This window comes from Ranitomeya variabilis, chromosome 2 (assembly GCF_051348905.1).
Source record: "Ranitomeya variabilis isolate aRanVar5 chromosome 2, aRanVar5.hap1, whole genome shotgun sequence".
Classification (NCBI taxonomy): Eukaryota; Metazoa; Chordata; class Amphibia; order Anura; family Dendrobatidae; genus Ranitomeya; species Ranitomeya variabilis.
In genome coordinates, this window is record NC_135233.1 from 588,246,157 (window position 1) to 588,261,791 (window position 15,635).

The 15,635-nt window shown below is 44.9% G+C and overlaps 1 protein-coding gene across 1 annotated transcript in view; it reads right to left on the minus strand.

The window, feature by feature from the left end:
* Positions 1-15,635, minus strand: part of CDH8 (cadherin 8) — a 521,626-nt gene that overhangs the window by 310,106 nt on the left and 195,885 nt on the right. Inside the window, exon 3 of the mRNA XM_077288387.1 lies at positions 9-303. Coding sequence (XP_077144502.1) covers positions 9-303 — 295 coding nt within the window. The remainder of the gene's footprint in view (positions 1-8; positions 304-15,635) is intronic.

The window sequence follows — 15,635 nt, forward strand, 5'->3', positions numbered from 1 at the left end:
ATACCTACCCACAAGAGACATCTCGGGGACGGTGGCGTGATATGGTCCGTTTAAGAATTCCGGTGCATTGTCATTAATGTCCTGTACTTTGATAATGAATTCTGAAGGGGGTTCCAAAGGTTTATTTGTATCCCTATCGACAGCCTGGGCTGTTAGTGTGTATTCAGCTTTTTCCTCCCGATCCAGCCTTTTCATCGCATGAATATCTCCTGTTTTGTCATTGATGACAAAGATTGTGCCGGCTCCCTCTCCAGAGAGAATATACTTGATTCTGCTTGTCCCAGGATCCAAATCTGTGTGTAGCTGAAAGAACAATTAGAATTCAGTTAGTGTAGAAACCATCAATAAGTGGCAATTGCAACTACATTACGTTGTCCGGCGGGAGTCAGATCAAAGATTAACACATAAGCGTTGTTTGGTTAATTTACGTGAAAGATGAAGAGGCTGAATTCAAATTATGAATTATTGTAAGTAGTAGAATTTAAAAATAACTGAATTTTACCCTAATTTCTATAGTCTGTTCACTATCTATCTATCTATCTATCTACAGTGGCACCCCTGGTCAAAATTACTCTTATTGTGAACAGTTAAGGAAGTTCAAGATGAAATGATCTATAAAAGGTCTACGGTTAAAAATGACACATTTACTTATTATTTTAGGCAAATTATATATATATATATATATATATATATATATATATATATATATATATAGTCATTTTTTACATTTTTTTAAATTACAAAAAGGAAAGTGGACCAATGCAAAAGTTTGGGCACCCTTGGAGATTTGTGTGCTCAGATTACTTTGACCCAGGTTTCAGACCTAAATTAGCCTGTTAGGGTTATGGCTTGTTCACTACCGCAGCTTGGAAAGGCCAGGTGATGCAAATTTCACAGCTTTATAAAAACCCAGCCTCCTCTAACCTTGTGTTAAGGTTGGCGGAATGCACCGAGTATATATATATATATGTTAAATAGGTGCGTTCACAACCCGGGGTCCACCGCGCAGGAGAGAAACCTACTGCTAGCAAATGGCGGCGCTCTATGGCGGAATAAGCAAACTCTGTTACTTCACAGAATCACAAAGATATGAAAACGCTGTGCCCTGTTAAGCTCACAGAGTATCACAGCTACCTAACTGAGCAAAAGCAAAGAGTGGGCATGCAGTCAGCCTAGCACACGAACAACTCCTCTCTGGTGGAGCTGGAATTCTAGTGGCTATACGCCCGCCCTGAATCCATACACACAAAACTCCTCACCGGAGGTGCCGGTATTCTAGGGGCTTATTTCAGCCAACCCTGACCACATGCATACATGACCACAAGATAGCAAAGCTCATAACATAGGTTGATACTAGCACATGGCTGTGCGGCCATGCAAATGTTTTATAGCTGCAGCAGACAAGGACCTACCTAGTGGTCCAATAGAAGCTGCTACAGGACCTGAGTGTGTGACCCCCGACCTCCAATGAGAAGGCCTCCCATGAGCATGCTCAGTGTGTGCAAAGCAGGACTTAGTCCCAGAAAAGCCTGCTCGCTGCTGACCAGGGCTGGCTACAAAAGCAGAGCCTGGAAAGGCAGCAGTAACCCTTTGCACAGTATCAGGCTGAGCGAGATGCTGGGACCGGCATCTCCGCTGAGCAGGCTCCACTGCGGCTAATGTAGAATGGGAGACCACAGCAGACATGGTTCAAGATTCCCCCTGTGCAGCGGCGGGAACTCGACACCTAACATTACCCCCCCTAGGGCCCCCCTCCTTGGGCCTCGCTGTGCTCAAAGGCTGCAATGAGCAGCGGAGCCCAAATGTGCTCCACAGGTTCCCAGGTTCTGTCCTCTGGGCCGTGGCCCTTCCAGTCCACCAGATAGTATTTTTTGCCACGTACCATCTTGCACCCCAAGACAGGATTCACCTCGTACTCATCCGTGGATGAACCCGATGTCCCGGCAGATGACTCGGAAAACCGAGACATATAGACGGGCTTTAAGAGGAATACATGGAAAGTGTCGGTGATACCAAGACGCGGAGGAATAGCCAAACGGTAGACCACATGGTTGACCTGTTCCAGAACCTTGAAAGGACCTATGTAGTGTGGCACAAACTTAGTGGACTCAACTCGCGCCTGATGTTACGAGCAGAGAGCCACACTAAGATGCCAGGAGCAATGGTCAGAGGGGGCGCCGGTGTGCATCAGAAGAAACCCTCATTCTCTCCTTGGAGGCCCGGATGGCATCCTGTGTGCGGTACCAAATTTCACGTGCCTCCACCGCCCAGTCTGCCACCCTAGAATCGGTGGATGACACGAGCATGGGCACAGGAACATGCGGATGCTGGCCGTAATTAAGGAGAAATGGAGTCTGCCCGGTAGAGTCGGCTATGGCATTGTTCAAAGCAAATTCCGCCCAAGGTAGCAAAGTCATCCTGCCTGGCAGGAACAAAATGTCGCAAGTATATGACCAGAGTCTGGTTGGCCCTCTCTACCAACCCATTCGTCTTGGGATGGTATGCAGAAGAGAGATTCAGCTCAATGCTGAGTAAACGACAGAGCTCTCTCCAGAACTGAGATGCAAACTGGGGACCCCGGTCACTGACAATTTTGTCAGGCATGCCATGTAGACGGAAAACATGTTTGACGAGCAACGCAGCTAAAGCCCGTGCAGAAGGTAACCGTGGAAGCGGAACCAAGTGCACCATCTTAGAAAAATGGTCGGTGACTACCCAGATAACTGTACAGCTACGAGACTTGGGTAAGCCTACCACGAAGTTCATCCCGACCATCTCCCAGGGCCTGTCTGCCACCGGCAGGGGGTAAAGTAGTCCAGCAGGCTATTGCCGAGGAGACCGATTCTTGGCGCAGGAGACACATGCCCGAATATAGTACCCGACATCACGGGTCATATGTGGCCACCAGTACGTCCTCGCCAAAAGCTCAGATGTCCTCTTGATACCAAAATGTCCACCCACCCTGGACGAGTAAGCCCAAAAGAGAACCTCCGGTCACAAATTAGATGGAACAAAAGTCTTGTCTGCGGGCACAGACTCTAGCGAAACTGGAGCCACAGTTCTCAGGCTCTCTGAAGGGACAATATGCAAGACTCCTCCTCTGATGATGATGATACTAAAGAGCGAGAGAGAGTATCGGCACGAATGTTCTTCTCCCCGGAAAGAAAATGGAGAGTGAAATGGAACTAGGAGAATAACAGGGACCATCTAGCCTGGCGAGAATTTAGCCGCTGGGCTGTCTGTAAATACACCAATTTCTTGTGGTCTGTCAACACTTGGAGGGGAAAGCGAGCTCAGTCCAGAAGGTGTCTTCACTCTGAGAAAGCCATCTTCATGGCTAGCAACTTCCTGTCCCCGATGGAATAATTCCTCTCCACTGGTGAAAAGGTCTTGGAGAAGAAGAAGCAAGGATGCTTCCGACCTTGAGCATCCTTTTGGAAGAGGACTGCTCCAGCACCAACAGATGAGGCATCCACCTCTATAATAAATGGCTTATCTACATTGGGCAATGTAGGATGGGAGCACTAGCGAAGTGTGACTTAATCGAGAGAAAGGCCTTGGAGACCTTCTCAGATCATGACTTGGGATTTGCTCCCTTCTTGGTGAGGGCAACCAAGGGAGCTACCAAATTAGAGAAGTGGGGAATGAACTGGCGATAGTAATTTGTGAACCCCATAAAGCACTGCACCTCTTTGAGAGAATGGGGTTCCTGCCAGTCCATCACAGCCTGTAGTTGGCAGGATCCATAGCTAATCCCTGTGCAGATATGTTATAGCCAAGGAAAGGTAAGGACTCCTGCTCAAACACACACTTCTCCAACTTGGCATAGAGGGAGCTAGCCTGTAGGAGGTCGAAGACCTTGCAAACATCTCTCCGGTGGGAATCAATATCTGGAGAGTAGATAAGAATATCATCCAGATAAACTACGACCGAGGTGGAGAGCATATCCCATAAGATGTCATTTACAAAATCTTGGAAAACAATTGGGGCATTACAGAACCCAAAGGGCATCACCAGATATTCATAGTGCCCATCCCTGGTGTTGAAAGTCGTCTTCCATTCGCCCCCCTTACGGATGCAAATCAGGTTGTCAGCACCCTGCAGATCTAATTTAGTAAATACCCTTGCTCCCCATAGCCTATCAAAATCTTAGATATCAGGGGAAGTGGGTTCTTATTCTTAATGGTGATGGCGTTAAGACCCCTGTAATCTATGCATGGACGCAGTTCTCCACTCTTCTTCTGTACGAAGAAGAACCCAGCCCCTGCGGCTGACACTGACTTCCTAATGAATCCTCTTTCCAGATTCTCTCGGATATACTGGGAGATTGCCTCCATCTCTGGAAGAGATAACGGATAGACTCGACCCCGGGGAGGCTCTGCACCAGGCAAATGGTCAATAGGTCAGTCATATTGACCGTGAGGAGGAAGGGTCTCCACAGCCCTTTTGGAAAACATGTCCCCATAGGGCCAATAGTGCTTGGGGAGAGAGGAAAGGTCTGCGGGTACCTGAGATATAGCAACCTGAACGCACTCCCTCTGACATTTACCCTCACAGGATTTACTCCATCCCAGAATTCTCCCTGACGACCACTCTATATGAGGAGAGTGATACCGTAACCAAGGTATCCCTAACAGGACCTTATCAATTCCCTCAGGAATGACGAGCAGAGATATAATCTCCTGATGAGATGGCAACATGGATAGAGTAAAAGGGATGGTCTGGTGTGTAATCTGTGGGGGCATTGTCGACCCATTCACCACTTGTACGGTCACTGGTTGGGCGAGCATCACCAGAGGTATTGCGTGTCGTTGGGCAAAGGCAGATGACATAAAATTTTGGCTTCTAGAAGTGACCAAATCGGTTCAAGATTAATTGATTTTGCAGTTAACTTTAAAAAAATTGGATTCTCCTGAATTCAAATGATTTGCTTTGAGTGAATTGGGCAAATTAGTGGCTGACCATGTCAGAATCTCCAATCCAAAGTGTCGATGCAGGGGAGCATGTCATGCATGGTGAAGAAGAAAAGCGGAGGTCGGAAGGAGCTGCACAATGCCGGAACCGTCACATAGGCGGAACAGGTGAGTGTCAAGTTTTTAATATTTTTTTTGCTCGTTTTTTGTTTTTCACCTTACATTTATTATAGTCCAAAGTCTTGAGAGACCCTAGAGCATTATGGTAGATTCAACGTGAAATTAAATTCCGGGCTAAATTCGGGCAAACTGCTAAATTTGCATTTATTGTCAAATATGTTTTTTTCACTATTTGTTGCCATTTAGGAATTTGTTTTTTACAAAACAGTTGTATTAGGGGTTCATTTTTATCATAGCATTTCTGCAGTAGAAATAAAAACTGACCATCATCTTCAACCATCTAATGGCAAGGCGTCCAAAGTGATCAGTTTATCATTAGTGGGGGAAGTGGAGTATAGAATAACGGGTGTTGTCCAGCCTTTTAAATGATATTTTCATGGTTAAAATAGAAAATGGTATCATCCTTAGGCTAGAAAGTTGGGCATAATGCAGGGTTAGCAGCCAGCTCTTAATCATGGGTGGGTTCAAAACTGCCAATAATGAAACATTAAAGAACAAACACTCTCTGTGGACTAAAATACACTGCAGTGATATAATCGCGATATTGCACAAATGACTAATATATATATATATATATATGTATATATAGTGATATAATAATACATATAGTAATGGATGTTTTAAGAGATAGAAGTAACATTTAAATCTGCCTGGAAGAGCTTTAAGCTACGCCCCCGAGGAGCTTATCTAGGAAAATCCAACACTTTTACATATGCTATATATTATATTGCACTGCATTTATAAGTCTTTGCACTTATAATGCACTAATGACTAACATATATGTATATATAGTGATGTGGTAATACATAAAGTAATAGATGTTTTCAGAGAAAGAAGTAACATGTCAATTTGACTGGAAGAGATTCAAAGCTATGCCCCCAAGGAGCTTATCTAGGAAGATCCAACTCTTTTACATATGCTATATATTATATTGCACTGCGTTTATAAGTCTTTGTGAACTTTTTGCATCATGTCATTAAAACTTGTAGTGATTTTAATCTTTTGATCTGAACAATAATTCTTTCACTGTGATCTGATGTTAAAGCTGAGAACTCAATATCTTGGATTAATGAGAATTTTGTCACCTTTGTTGTTGTGGTTCACAGTGATGTGGGTTACAGAGGCTGCTGTTAATTCCCTTCCTAGATAGTGACTCTGACCAGTATACAAGGTCGAATATGGCCAAAGGCATCTTCATCTGTCTCCAGCCATGGCAGAAGCTACGTGTCAGGTGTGAGTGTACTTTAATGTTTCATGTCTTAAGATATTTTCTCTCTATGTCTGCTTCTACAGTCTATTTTTACAGTTTTCTTTTACTTCTTTCATTTTCCTGGTTCTATGTAAGGATACTTAACATTGTCTCAGCCTATTCCTTTAATAGCGTATATTTGACATTTAACTGCTGAACACCTGACAGTCCATATAAACGGAGCAAAATAATGAATTAATAAAATGTTGACTTTTCTGGGACGAACCCTTCATTTAACTAACCTGGACAGACTTAGGTGATGTCTGTGTCGATTTTTGTATAGGATTAAAATGATTTATGTAGGTCTGCATGAGACAAGTTAAAATGACTCATTGCCTGCCAAGTGTAAATGACACCTTGCTCTCAGATATGGTCAGCTTGGTAGCTTGAAATGACAACTGTTAGTGCCTCGTTGTATATAGTATGTCCATGTTTTTAACCAATTCTCTATTTTGACGCAACGCTTAAGTAACAAATGTAAAAAATAAAGTTCCTTCTCTTATCTATGTGTCTCCATGTTCATGATAATAGATTACGACTAGGGTTGAGCGAAACGGGTCGATCATTTTCAAAAGTCGCCGACTTTTGGCTAAGTCGGCGTCTCATGAAACCCGATCCGACCCCTGTGCTTGTCGGCCATGCGGTACGCGACTTTCGCGCCAAAGTCGCGTTTCAATGACGCGAAAAGCGCCATTTCTCAGCCAATGAAGGTGAACGCAGAGTGTGGGCAGCGTGATGACATAGATCCTGGTCCCCACCATCTTAGAGAAGGGCATTGCAGTGATTGGCTTGCTGTCTGCGGCGTCACAGGGGCTATAAAGGGGCGTTCCCGCCGACCGCCATCTTACTGCTGCTGATCTGAGCTTAGGGAGAGGTTGCTGCCGCTTCGTCAGAAGCAGGGAGAGCGTTAGGCAGGGTCCACTAACCACCAAACCGCTTGTGCTGTAGCGATTTCCACTGTCCAACACCACCTTCGGTGTGCAGGGACTGTGGAAGCTATTTTTATTTTTTTTTCCTCAGCGCTGTAGCTCATTGGGCTGCCCTAGAAGGCTCCGTGATAGCTGTATTGCTGTGTGTACGCCACTGTGGAAACCAACTGCTTTTTTCAAAGCACATATCCTCTTGTTCCTTTCTGCACAGCTATCTTTTCTGTTTGTCCACACTTTTTATTTAATTTGTGCATCAGTCCACTCCTATTGCTGCCTGCCATACCTGGCTTAGATTACTGCAGGGAGATAGTAATTGTAGGACAGTCCCTGTTTTTTTTTGTTTTTTTTTTGTGGGAGATTAAGATTGGCATTTCTGCTACAGTGCCATCCCTGTGTGTGCCATCTCTCACTGAGTGGGCCATAGAAAGCCTATTTATTTTTTCCGTGATTTGTGTTCTAAATTCTACCTCAACACAAAAACACTACATCAATCAGTGGTAGAAAAATATTGGCCTCAGTCAAGGCTTGTGTGCCACTGCTGTGTGTGCTATCTCTCATTCAGTGGGCTATAGAAAGCCTATTTATTTATTTATTTTTTTTCTTATTATTTGGTTTCTAAAGTCTCCCTGAAAAAAAATAAAAAATAAAAAAACAGTGGGAGAGTAATATTGCCCTTTCAGCTTGTGTGCCAGTCTTGACTCCTGGGTGTGCCACCTCTCTCTCATTCAGTGGGCCATAGAAAGCCTATTTATTTTTTTGGTTTTTTTTAATATTATTTGGTTTCTAAAGTCTCCCTGAAAAAAAAAAAACATAAAAAAACAGTGGGAGAGTAATATTGCCCTTTCAGCTTGTGTGCCAGTCTTGACTCCTGGGTGTGCCACCTCTCTCATTCAGTGGGCCATAGAAAGCATTTTTTTTTCCTTGATTTGTGTTCTAAAATCTACCTCAACACAAAAACACTACATCAATCAGTGGTAGAAAAATATTGGCCTCAGTCAGGGCTTGTGTGCCACTGCTGTGTGTGCTATCTCTCATTCAGTGGGCTATAGAAAGCCTATTTATTTATTTATTTTTTTTCTTATTATTTGGTTTCTAAAGTCTCCCTGAAAAAAAAAAAAAAAAAAACAGTGGGAGAGTAATATTGCCCTTTCAGCTTGTGTGCCAGTCTTGACTCCTGGGTGTGCCACCTCTCTCTCATTCAGTGGGCCATAGAAAGCCTATTTATTTTTTTGGTTTTTTTAATATTATTTGGTTTCTAAAGTCTCCCTGAAAAAAAAAAAAACATAAAAAAACAGTGGGAGAGTAATATTGCCCTTTCAGCTTGTGTGCCAGTCTTGACTCCTGGGTGTGCCACCTCTCTCATTCAGTGGGCCATAGAAAGCCTATTTATTTTTTTTTTAAAATATTATTGGGTTTCTAAAGTCTCCCTTAAAAAACAAAAAATACATAAAAAAACAGTGGGAGAGTAATATTGCCCTTTCAGCTTGTGTGCCAGTCTTGACTCCTGGGTGTGCCACCTCTCTCATTCAGTGGGCCATAGAAAGCATTTTTTTTTTCCTTGATTTGTGTTCTAAAATCTACCTCAACACAAAAACACTACATCAATCAGTGGTAGAAAAATATTGGCCTCAGTCAGGGCTTGTGTGCCACTGCTGTGTGTGCTATCTCTCATTCAGTGGGCTATAGAAAGCCTATTTATTTATTTATTATTTTTCTTATTATTTGGTTTCTAAAGTCTCCCTGAAAAAAAAAAAAAAAAAAAAAAAACAGTGGGAGAGTAATATTGCCCTTTCAGCTTGTGTGCCAGTCTTGACTCCTGGGTGTGCCACCTCTCTCTCATTCAGTGGGCCATAGAAAGCCTATTTATTTTTTTGGTTTTTTTAATATTATTTGGTTTCTAAAGTCTCCCTGAAAAAAAAAAAAAACATAAAAAAACAGTGGGAGAGTAATATTGCCCTTTCAGCTTGTGTGCCAGTCTTGACTCCTGGGTGTGCCACCTCTCTCATTCAGTGGGCCATAGAAAGCCTATTTATTTTTTTTTAAAATATTATTGGGTTTCTAAAGTCTCCCTTAAAAAACAAAAAATACATAAAAAAACAGTGGGAGAGTAATATTGCCCTTTCAGCTTGTGTGCCAGTCTTGACTCCTGGGTGTGCCACCTCTCTCATTCAGTGGGCCATAGAAAGCATTTTTTTTTTTCCTTGATTTGTGTTCTAAAATCTACCTCAACACAAAAACACTACATCAATCAGTGGTAGAAAAATATTGGCCTCAGTCAGGGCTTGTGTGCCACTGCTGTGTGTGCTATCTCTCATTCAGTGGGCTATAGAAAGCCTATTTATTTATTTATTTTTTTTCTTATTATTTGGTTTCTAAAGTCTCCCTGAAAAAAAAAAAAAAAAAAAAAAAACAGTGGGAGAGTAATATTGCCCTTTCAGCTTGTGTGCCAGTCTTGACTCCTGGGTGTGCCACCTCTCTCTCATTCAGTGGGCCATAGAAAGCCTATTTATTTTTTTGGTTTTTTTAATATTATTTGGTTTCTAAAGTCTCCCTGAAAATAAAAAAAAAAAAACTTAAAAAAACAGTGGGAGAGTAATATTGCCCTTTCAGCTTGTGTGCCAGTCTTGACTCCTGGGTGTGCCACCTCTCTCTCTCATTCAGTGGGCCATAGAAAGGCTATTTATTTTTTTGGTTTTTTTAATATTATTTGGTTTCTAAAGTCTCCCTGAAAAAAAAAATAAATAAATTAGGTGGGAGATTAATATTGACATTAGTGCTTGAGTGACAGTCCTGCGTGTGTGTCATCTCTGTGATTTTGTGCCACAGAAAACAGAGTGTGTAACATTGTGCCTGATTTTCCTTGTGGTCTCACCAACCTGTTAAGGGATATTGAAATCATACTGAAGTTATAGCTCACCGTGTAAGTTGTTTGACAGCAACAAATAAAGTTACTTTGGTTAAGATTTTAAAACAATGAGGAAGTCTGGTGCAAGAGGTCGTCGTGGGCGTTCATTGTCAGCTGGTAATGATGGTAGTGGTAGTGGAGCATCAGGTGGTCGTGGGGATAAAAATATTCCACCTAAGTCTGGAGCTGTGGAGCCAGTTTCGTCGTCAGGCTACACAAGGCCTCGAACGCTCTCTTTTCTGGGAGTAGGAAAACCGCTTTTAAAGGCGGAGCAGCAACAGCAAGTTTTGGCTTACATTGCAGACTCAGCCTCTAGCTCTTTTGCCTCCTCTTCCGAAACTGGTAAATGTAAAAGCAGCGCGTCGCTTGTGGATGTTCACGGTCAGGGACAAGTCGCTGCCTTGTCCTCCTCAGCAAAAACTACAACAAGAGAGAAGGATGCAGCAGGCGACACAACGGGTCACTCCATGGAGCTCTTTACACATACCGTCCCTGGCTTAGAAAGTGAAACATTTAACAGGCCATGCCCATTACAAGTATATTCTGACATGGAGTGCACTGATGCACAGCCACAGCCAGAGTACTATGCTGCTCCTTTGACTCAGACCACCACATTGCCCTCTCAGGGTACAGATCCACAATCAGACCCTGATGAGACTATGTTGCCCCGCCACGAACGCTATACCACCGACCGACACAGTGACACAGACGAAGTTGCACACGAGCTCGAAGAGGAGGTAATAGATGACCCAGTTATTGACCCCGATTGGCAGCCATTGGGGGAACAGGGTGCAGGCGGCAGTAGTTCAGAAGCGGAGGTGGAGGAGGGGCCGCAGCAGGCATCAACATCGCAACAGGTTCCATCTGCCGGGCCCGTATCTGGCCCAAAACGCGTGTCAAAGCCAAAACCTGTTGGAGGACAGCGTGGCCATCCGGTTAAAGCTCAGTCTGCAATCCCTGAAAAGGGATCCGAGTCTAGGAAGAGTGCAGTCTGGCATTTTTTTAAACAACATCCAACTGATCAGCGCAAAGTCATCTGTCAAAAATGTTCAACTAGCTTAAGCAGAGGTCAGAATCTGAAAAGTCTAAATACTAGTTGCATGCATAGACACTTAACCACCATGCATTTTCAAGCCTGGACTAACTACCAAACGTCCCTTAAGGTTGTAGCACCCTCGGCCAATGAAGCTAGTCAGCAACGCAACATCCCTTCCGTCACTGTAAGGCCACCATTTTCCGCACCACCGGCAGTATCTGTGCAGGTTTCTTTGCCAGCCAAAAGCAGTCAGGGTCAGGGAACCACCAGTTTTGTAGGAGGAAATATTGCATCTAGGGCACCGGCGGAAACAATACCGTCTCCAACCGTCTCTCAGTCTGCCATGTACACCGGCACACCCGAAAGTTCCACGATCTCCAGCTCTCCAGTCCAGCTCACCCTACATGAGACTCTGGTTAGAAAAAGGAAGTACTTATCCTCGCATCCGCGTACACAGGGTTTTAACGCCCACATAGCTAGACTAATCTCGTTAGAGATGATGCCCTACCGGTTAGTTGAAAGCGAAGCTTTCAAAGCCCTGATGGAGTACGCTGAACCACGATACGAGCTACCCAGTCGACACTTTTTTTCCAGAAAAGCCATCCCAGCCCTGCACCAGCATGTTAAACAGCGCATCGTCCATGCACTCAGGCAATCTGTGAGTACAAAGGTGCACCTGACTACAGATGCGTGGACCAGTAGGCATGGCCAGGGACGTTATGTGTCCATCACGGCACACTGGGTGAATGTGGTGGATGCAGGGTCCACAGGCGACATCAATTTAGGGACAGTTGTGCCTAGCCCACGGTCTAGGAAACAGTTGGCTGTAGGCGTTCGCACCCCCTCCTCCTCCTCCTCCTCGTCCTCCTGCAGAAGCTACAGCTCTTCCACAGAACGCAGTCTGCCAACCACTCCATCGGCAGATGACACTGTTGCACACCAGTTGTCCCATTATGGGCCAGCTACTGCCAAGCGTCAGCAGGCTGTATTGGCTATGAAGTGTTTGGGCGACAACAGACACACCGCGGAAGTTCTATCCGAGTTCTTGCAACAAGAAACGCAGTCGTGGCTGGGCACAGTAGATCTTGAGGCAGGCAAGGTAGTGAGTGATAACGGAAGGAATTTCATGGCTGCCATCTCCCTTTCCCAACTGAAACACATTCCTTGCCTGGCTCACACCTTAAACCTGGTGGTGCAGTGCTTATTGAAAACTTATCCTGGGTTCTCCGACCTGCTCCTCAAAGTGCGTGCACTTTGCTCACATATCCGACGTTCGCCTGTACACGCCAGCCGTATGCAGACCTATCAGCGGTCTTTGAACCTTCCCCAGCATCGCCTAATCATAGACGTTGCAACAAGGTGGAACTCAACACTGCACATGCTTCAGAGACTGTGCGAACAGAGGCGTGCTGTTATTTATTTGTGGGAGGATACACGGGCAGGCAGTAGGATGGCAGACATGGAGTTGTCAGGTGTGCAGTGGTCTAAGATACAAGACATGTGTCAAGTCCTTCAGTGTTTTGAGGAATGCACACGGCTGGTTAGTGCAGACAACGCCGTAATAAGCATGAGCATCCCCCTAATGCGTCTGCTGATGCAAAGTTTGACGCACATAAAGGAGCAGGCATCTGCACCAGAGGAAGAGGAAAGCCTTGATGACAGTCAGCCATTGTCTGGTCAGGGCAGTGTACAGGACGAGGTAGCGGGCGAAGAGGAGGTGGAGGACAAGGAGGATGATGGGGATGAGTATATTTTTAATGCCGAACCTTTCCCGGGGGCACAGGAAATTGGTTGCGTGTCACGGCCGGGTTCTGTTTTTTTGAGGGACACAAGTGACGTAGATTTGCCTGCAACTGCCCCTCAACCAATCACAACCGGAGATTTGACAACTGGAACTTTGGCCCACATGGCGGATTATGCCTTACGTATCCTAAAAAGGGACACACGCATTACGAAAATGATGAACGATGACGATTACTGGTTGGCCTGCCTCCTTGATCCACGCTATAAAGGCAAATTGCAAAATATTATGCCACATGAGAACTTGGAACTAATATTAGCAACCAAACAATCAACTCTTGTTGACCGTTTGCTTCAGGCATTCCCAGCACACAGCGCACGTGATCGTTCTCACACGAGCTCCAGGGGGCAGCAGACTAGGAGTGTTAGGGGTGCACACATCAGAAGTGGCGTTGGACAGAGGGGTTTTCTGACCAGGTTGTGGAGTGATTTTGCTATGACCGCAGACAGGACAGGTACTGCTGCATCAATTGAAAGTGACAGGAGACAACATTTGTCCAGTATGGTTACTAACTATTTTTCATCCCTTATCGATGTTCTCCCTCAACCGTCATTCCCATTTGATTACTGGGCCTCCAAATTAGACACCTGGCCAGAATTGGCAGAATATGCATTGCAGGAGCTTGCTTGCCCGGCAGCAAGTGTCCTATCAGAAAGAGTATTCAGTGCTGCAGGTTCAATATTAACCGAAAAAAGGACTCGTCTGGCTACCCAAAATGTTGACGATCTAACATTCATTAAAATGAACCACAACTGGATTTCGAAATCTTTTGCCCCACCTTGCCCGGCCGACACCTAGCTTTCCTATGAAAAGCTCTTGCCTGTGAATTACTTTTCTAATGTCTAATTTGCTGCAGCTGATTGTACAGCATACGACATGTTTACACCTTCCTAAATGGCAAAACTCCCCACACGGGGCCGTGGTATCGCGACTTGGCGCAAGCACCCGTGAGACTGCTGTTTGTCTGGAGAGGTGGGTGTGCTCGCTTTTGGTTGACGGCATTGCTACTGGGTCCCTCATAGTACAATGTAGTGTCTCTGGCGGTGGTGGTGCGCACCCAACGTCAGACACACCGTTGTAACATGAGGGGCCCTGGGGCGGTCCCGCCGGCCTCAAGAGAGTTCCCCCCTACCCCAGCTCAAAATGTGCTCTACCACGTGCAAAATTATGTCGCACAGCTCCACCAATCTTTAGTCTATTCGCTGACATCATTCAATGTCTGGCACTGACAATACAAATTTGTAGACATCTATGATGCAACTTAAAGTAGTCTGTGTCTGTGTCCTATATTGGCACCATTAAATAGTTACTGCCAAATTACTATGTCAGAAACTCAGTAGATGAGCCCACCCCTGTACCTAAGTATGCCACCTTTTTTTTTGTTTTGGTTGTTTTGCGAGACATTAACATCTATTTATATTTTGGGAGTACTGGGACAGACACTCCTTGCACTACTCCTCCACTCACCACCAAGCTGCCTGTGTATCCATGTAACCGCTGTAAAGCTGCCATGAGCCTATTGTTTGTTATTTTAGGCCTTTGATAGCCTGTCTGCGGTCCCTACTTTAAATACTCCTCCACTCACCACCAAGCTGCCTGTGTATCCATGTAACCGCTGTAAAGCTGCCATGAGCCTATTGTTTGTTATTTTAGGCCTTTGATAGCCTGTCTGCGGTCCCTACTTTAAATACTCCTCCACTCACCACCAAGCTGCCTGTGTATCCATGTAACCGCTGTAAAGCTGCCATGAGCCTATTGTTTGTTATTTTAGGCCTTTGATAGCCTGTCTGCGGTCCCTACTTTAAATACTCCTCCACTCACCACCAAGCTGCCTGTGTATCCATGTAACCGCTGTAAAGCTGCCATGAGCCTATTGTTTGTTATTTTAGGCCTTTGATAGCCTGTCTGCGGTCCCTACTTTAAATACTCCTCCACTGACCACCAAGCTGCCTGTGTATCCATGTAACCGCTGTAAAGCTGCCATGAGCCTATTGTTTGTTATTTTAGGCCTTTGATAGCCTGTCTGCGGTCCCTACTTTAAATACTCCTCCACTCACCACCAAGCTGCCTGCCCGTGTATCCATGTAACCGCTGTAAAGCTGCCATGAGCCTATTGTTTGTTATTTTAGGCCTTTGATAGCCTGTCTGCGGTCCCTACTTTAAATACTCCTCCACTCACCACCAAGCTGCCTGTGTATCCATGTAACCGCTGTAAAGCTGCCATGAGCCTATTGTTTGTTATTTTAGGCCTTTGATAGCCTGTCTGCGGTCCCTACTTTAAATACTCCTCCACTGACCACCAAGCTGCCTGCCCGTGTATCCATGTAACCGCTGTAAAACTGCCATAAGCCTATTGTTTGTTATTTTAGGCCTTTGATAGCCTGTCTGCGGTCCCTACTTTAAATACTCCTCCACTCACCACCAAGCTGCCTGTGTATCCATGTAACCGCTGTAAAGCTGCCATGAGCCTATTGTTTGTTATTTTAGGCCTTTGATAGCCTGTCTGCGGTCCCTACTTTAAATACTCCTCCACTGACCACCAAGCTGCCTGCCCGTGTATCCATGTAACCGCTGTAAAACTGCCATAAGCCTATTGTTTGTTATTTTAGGCCTTTGATAGCC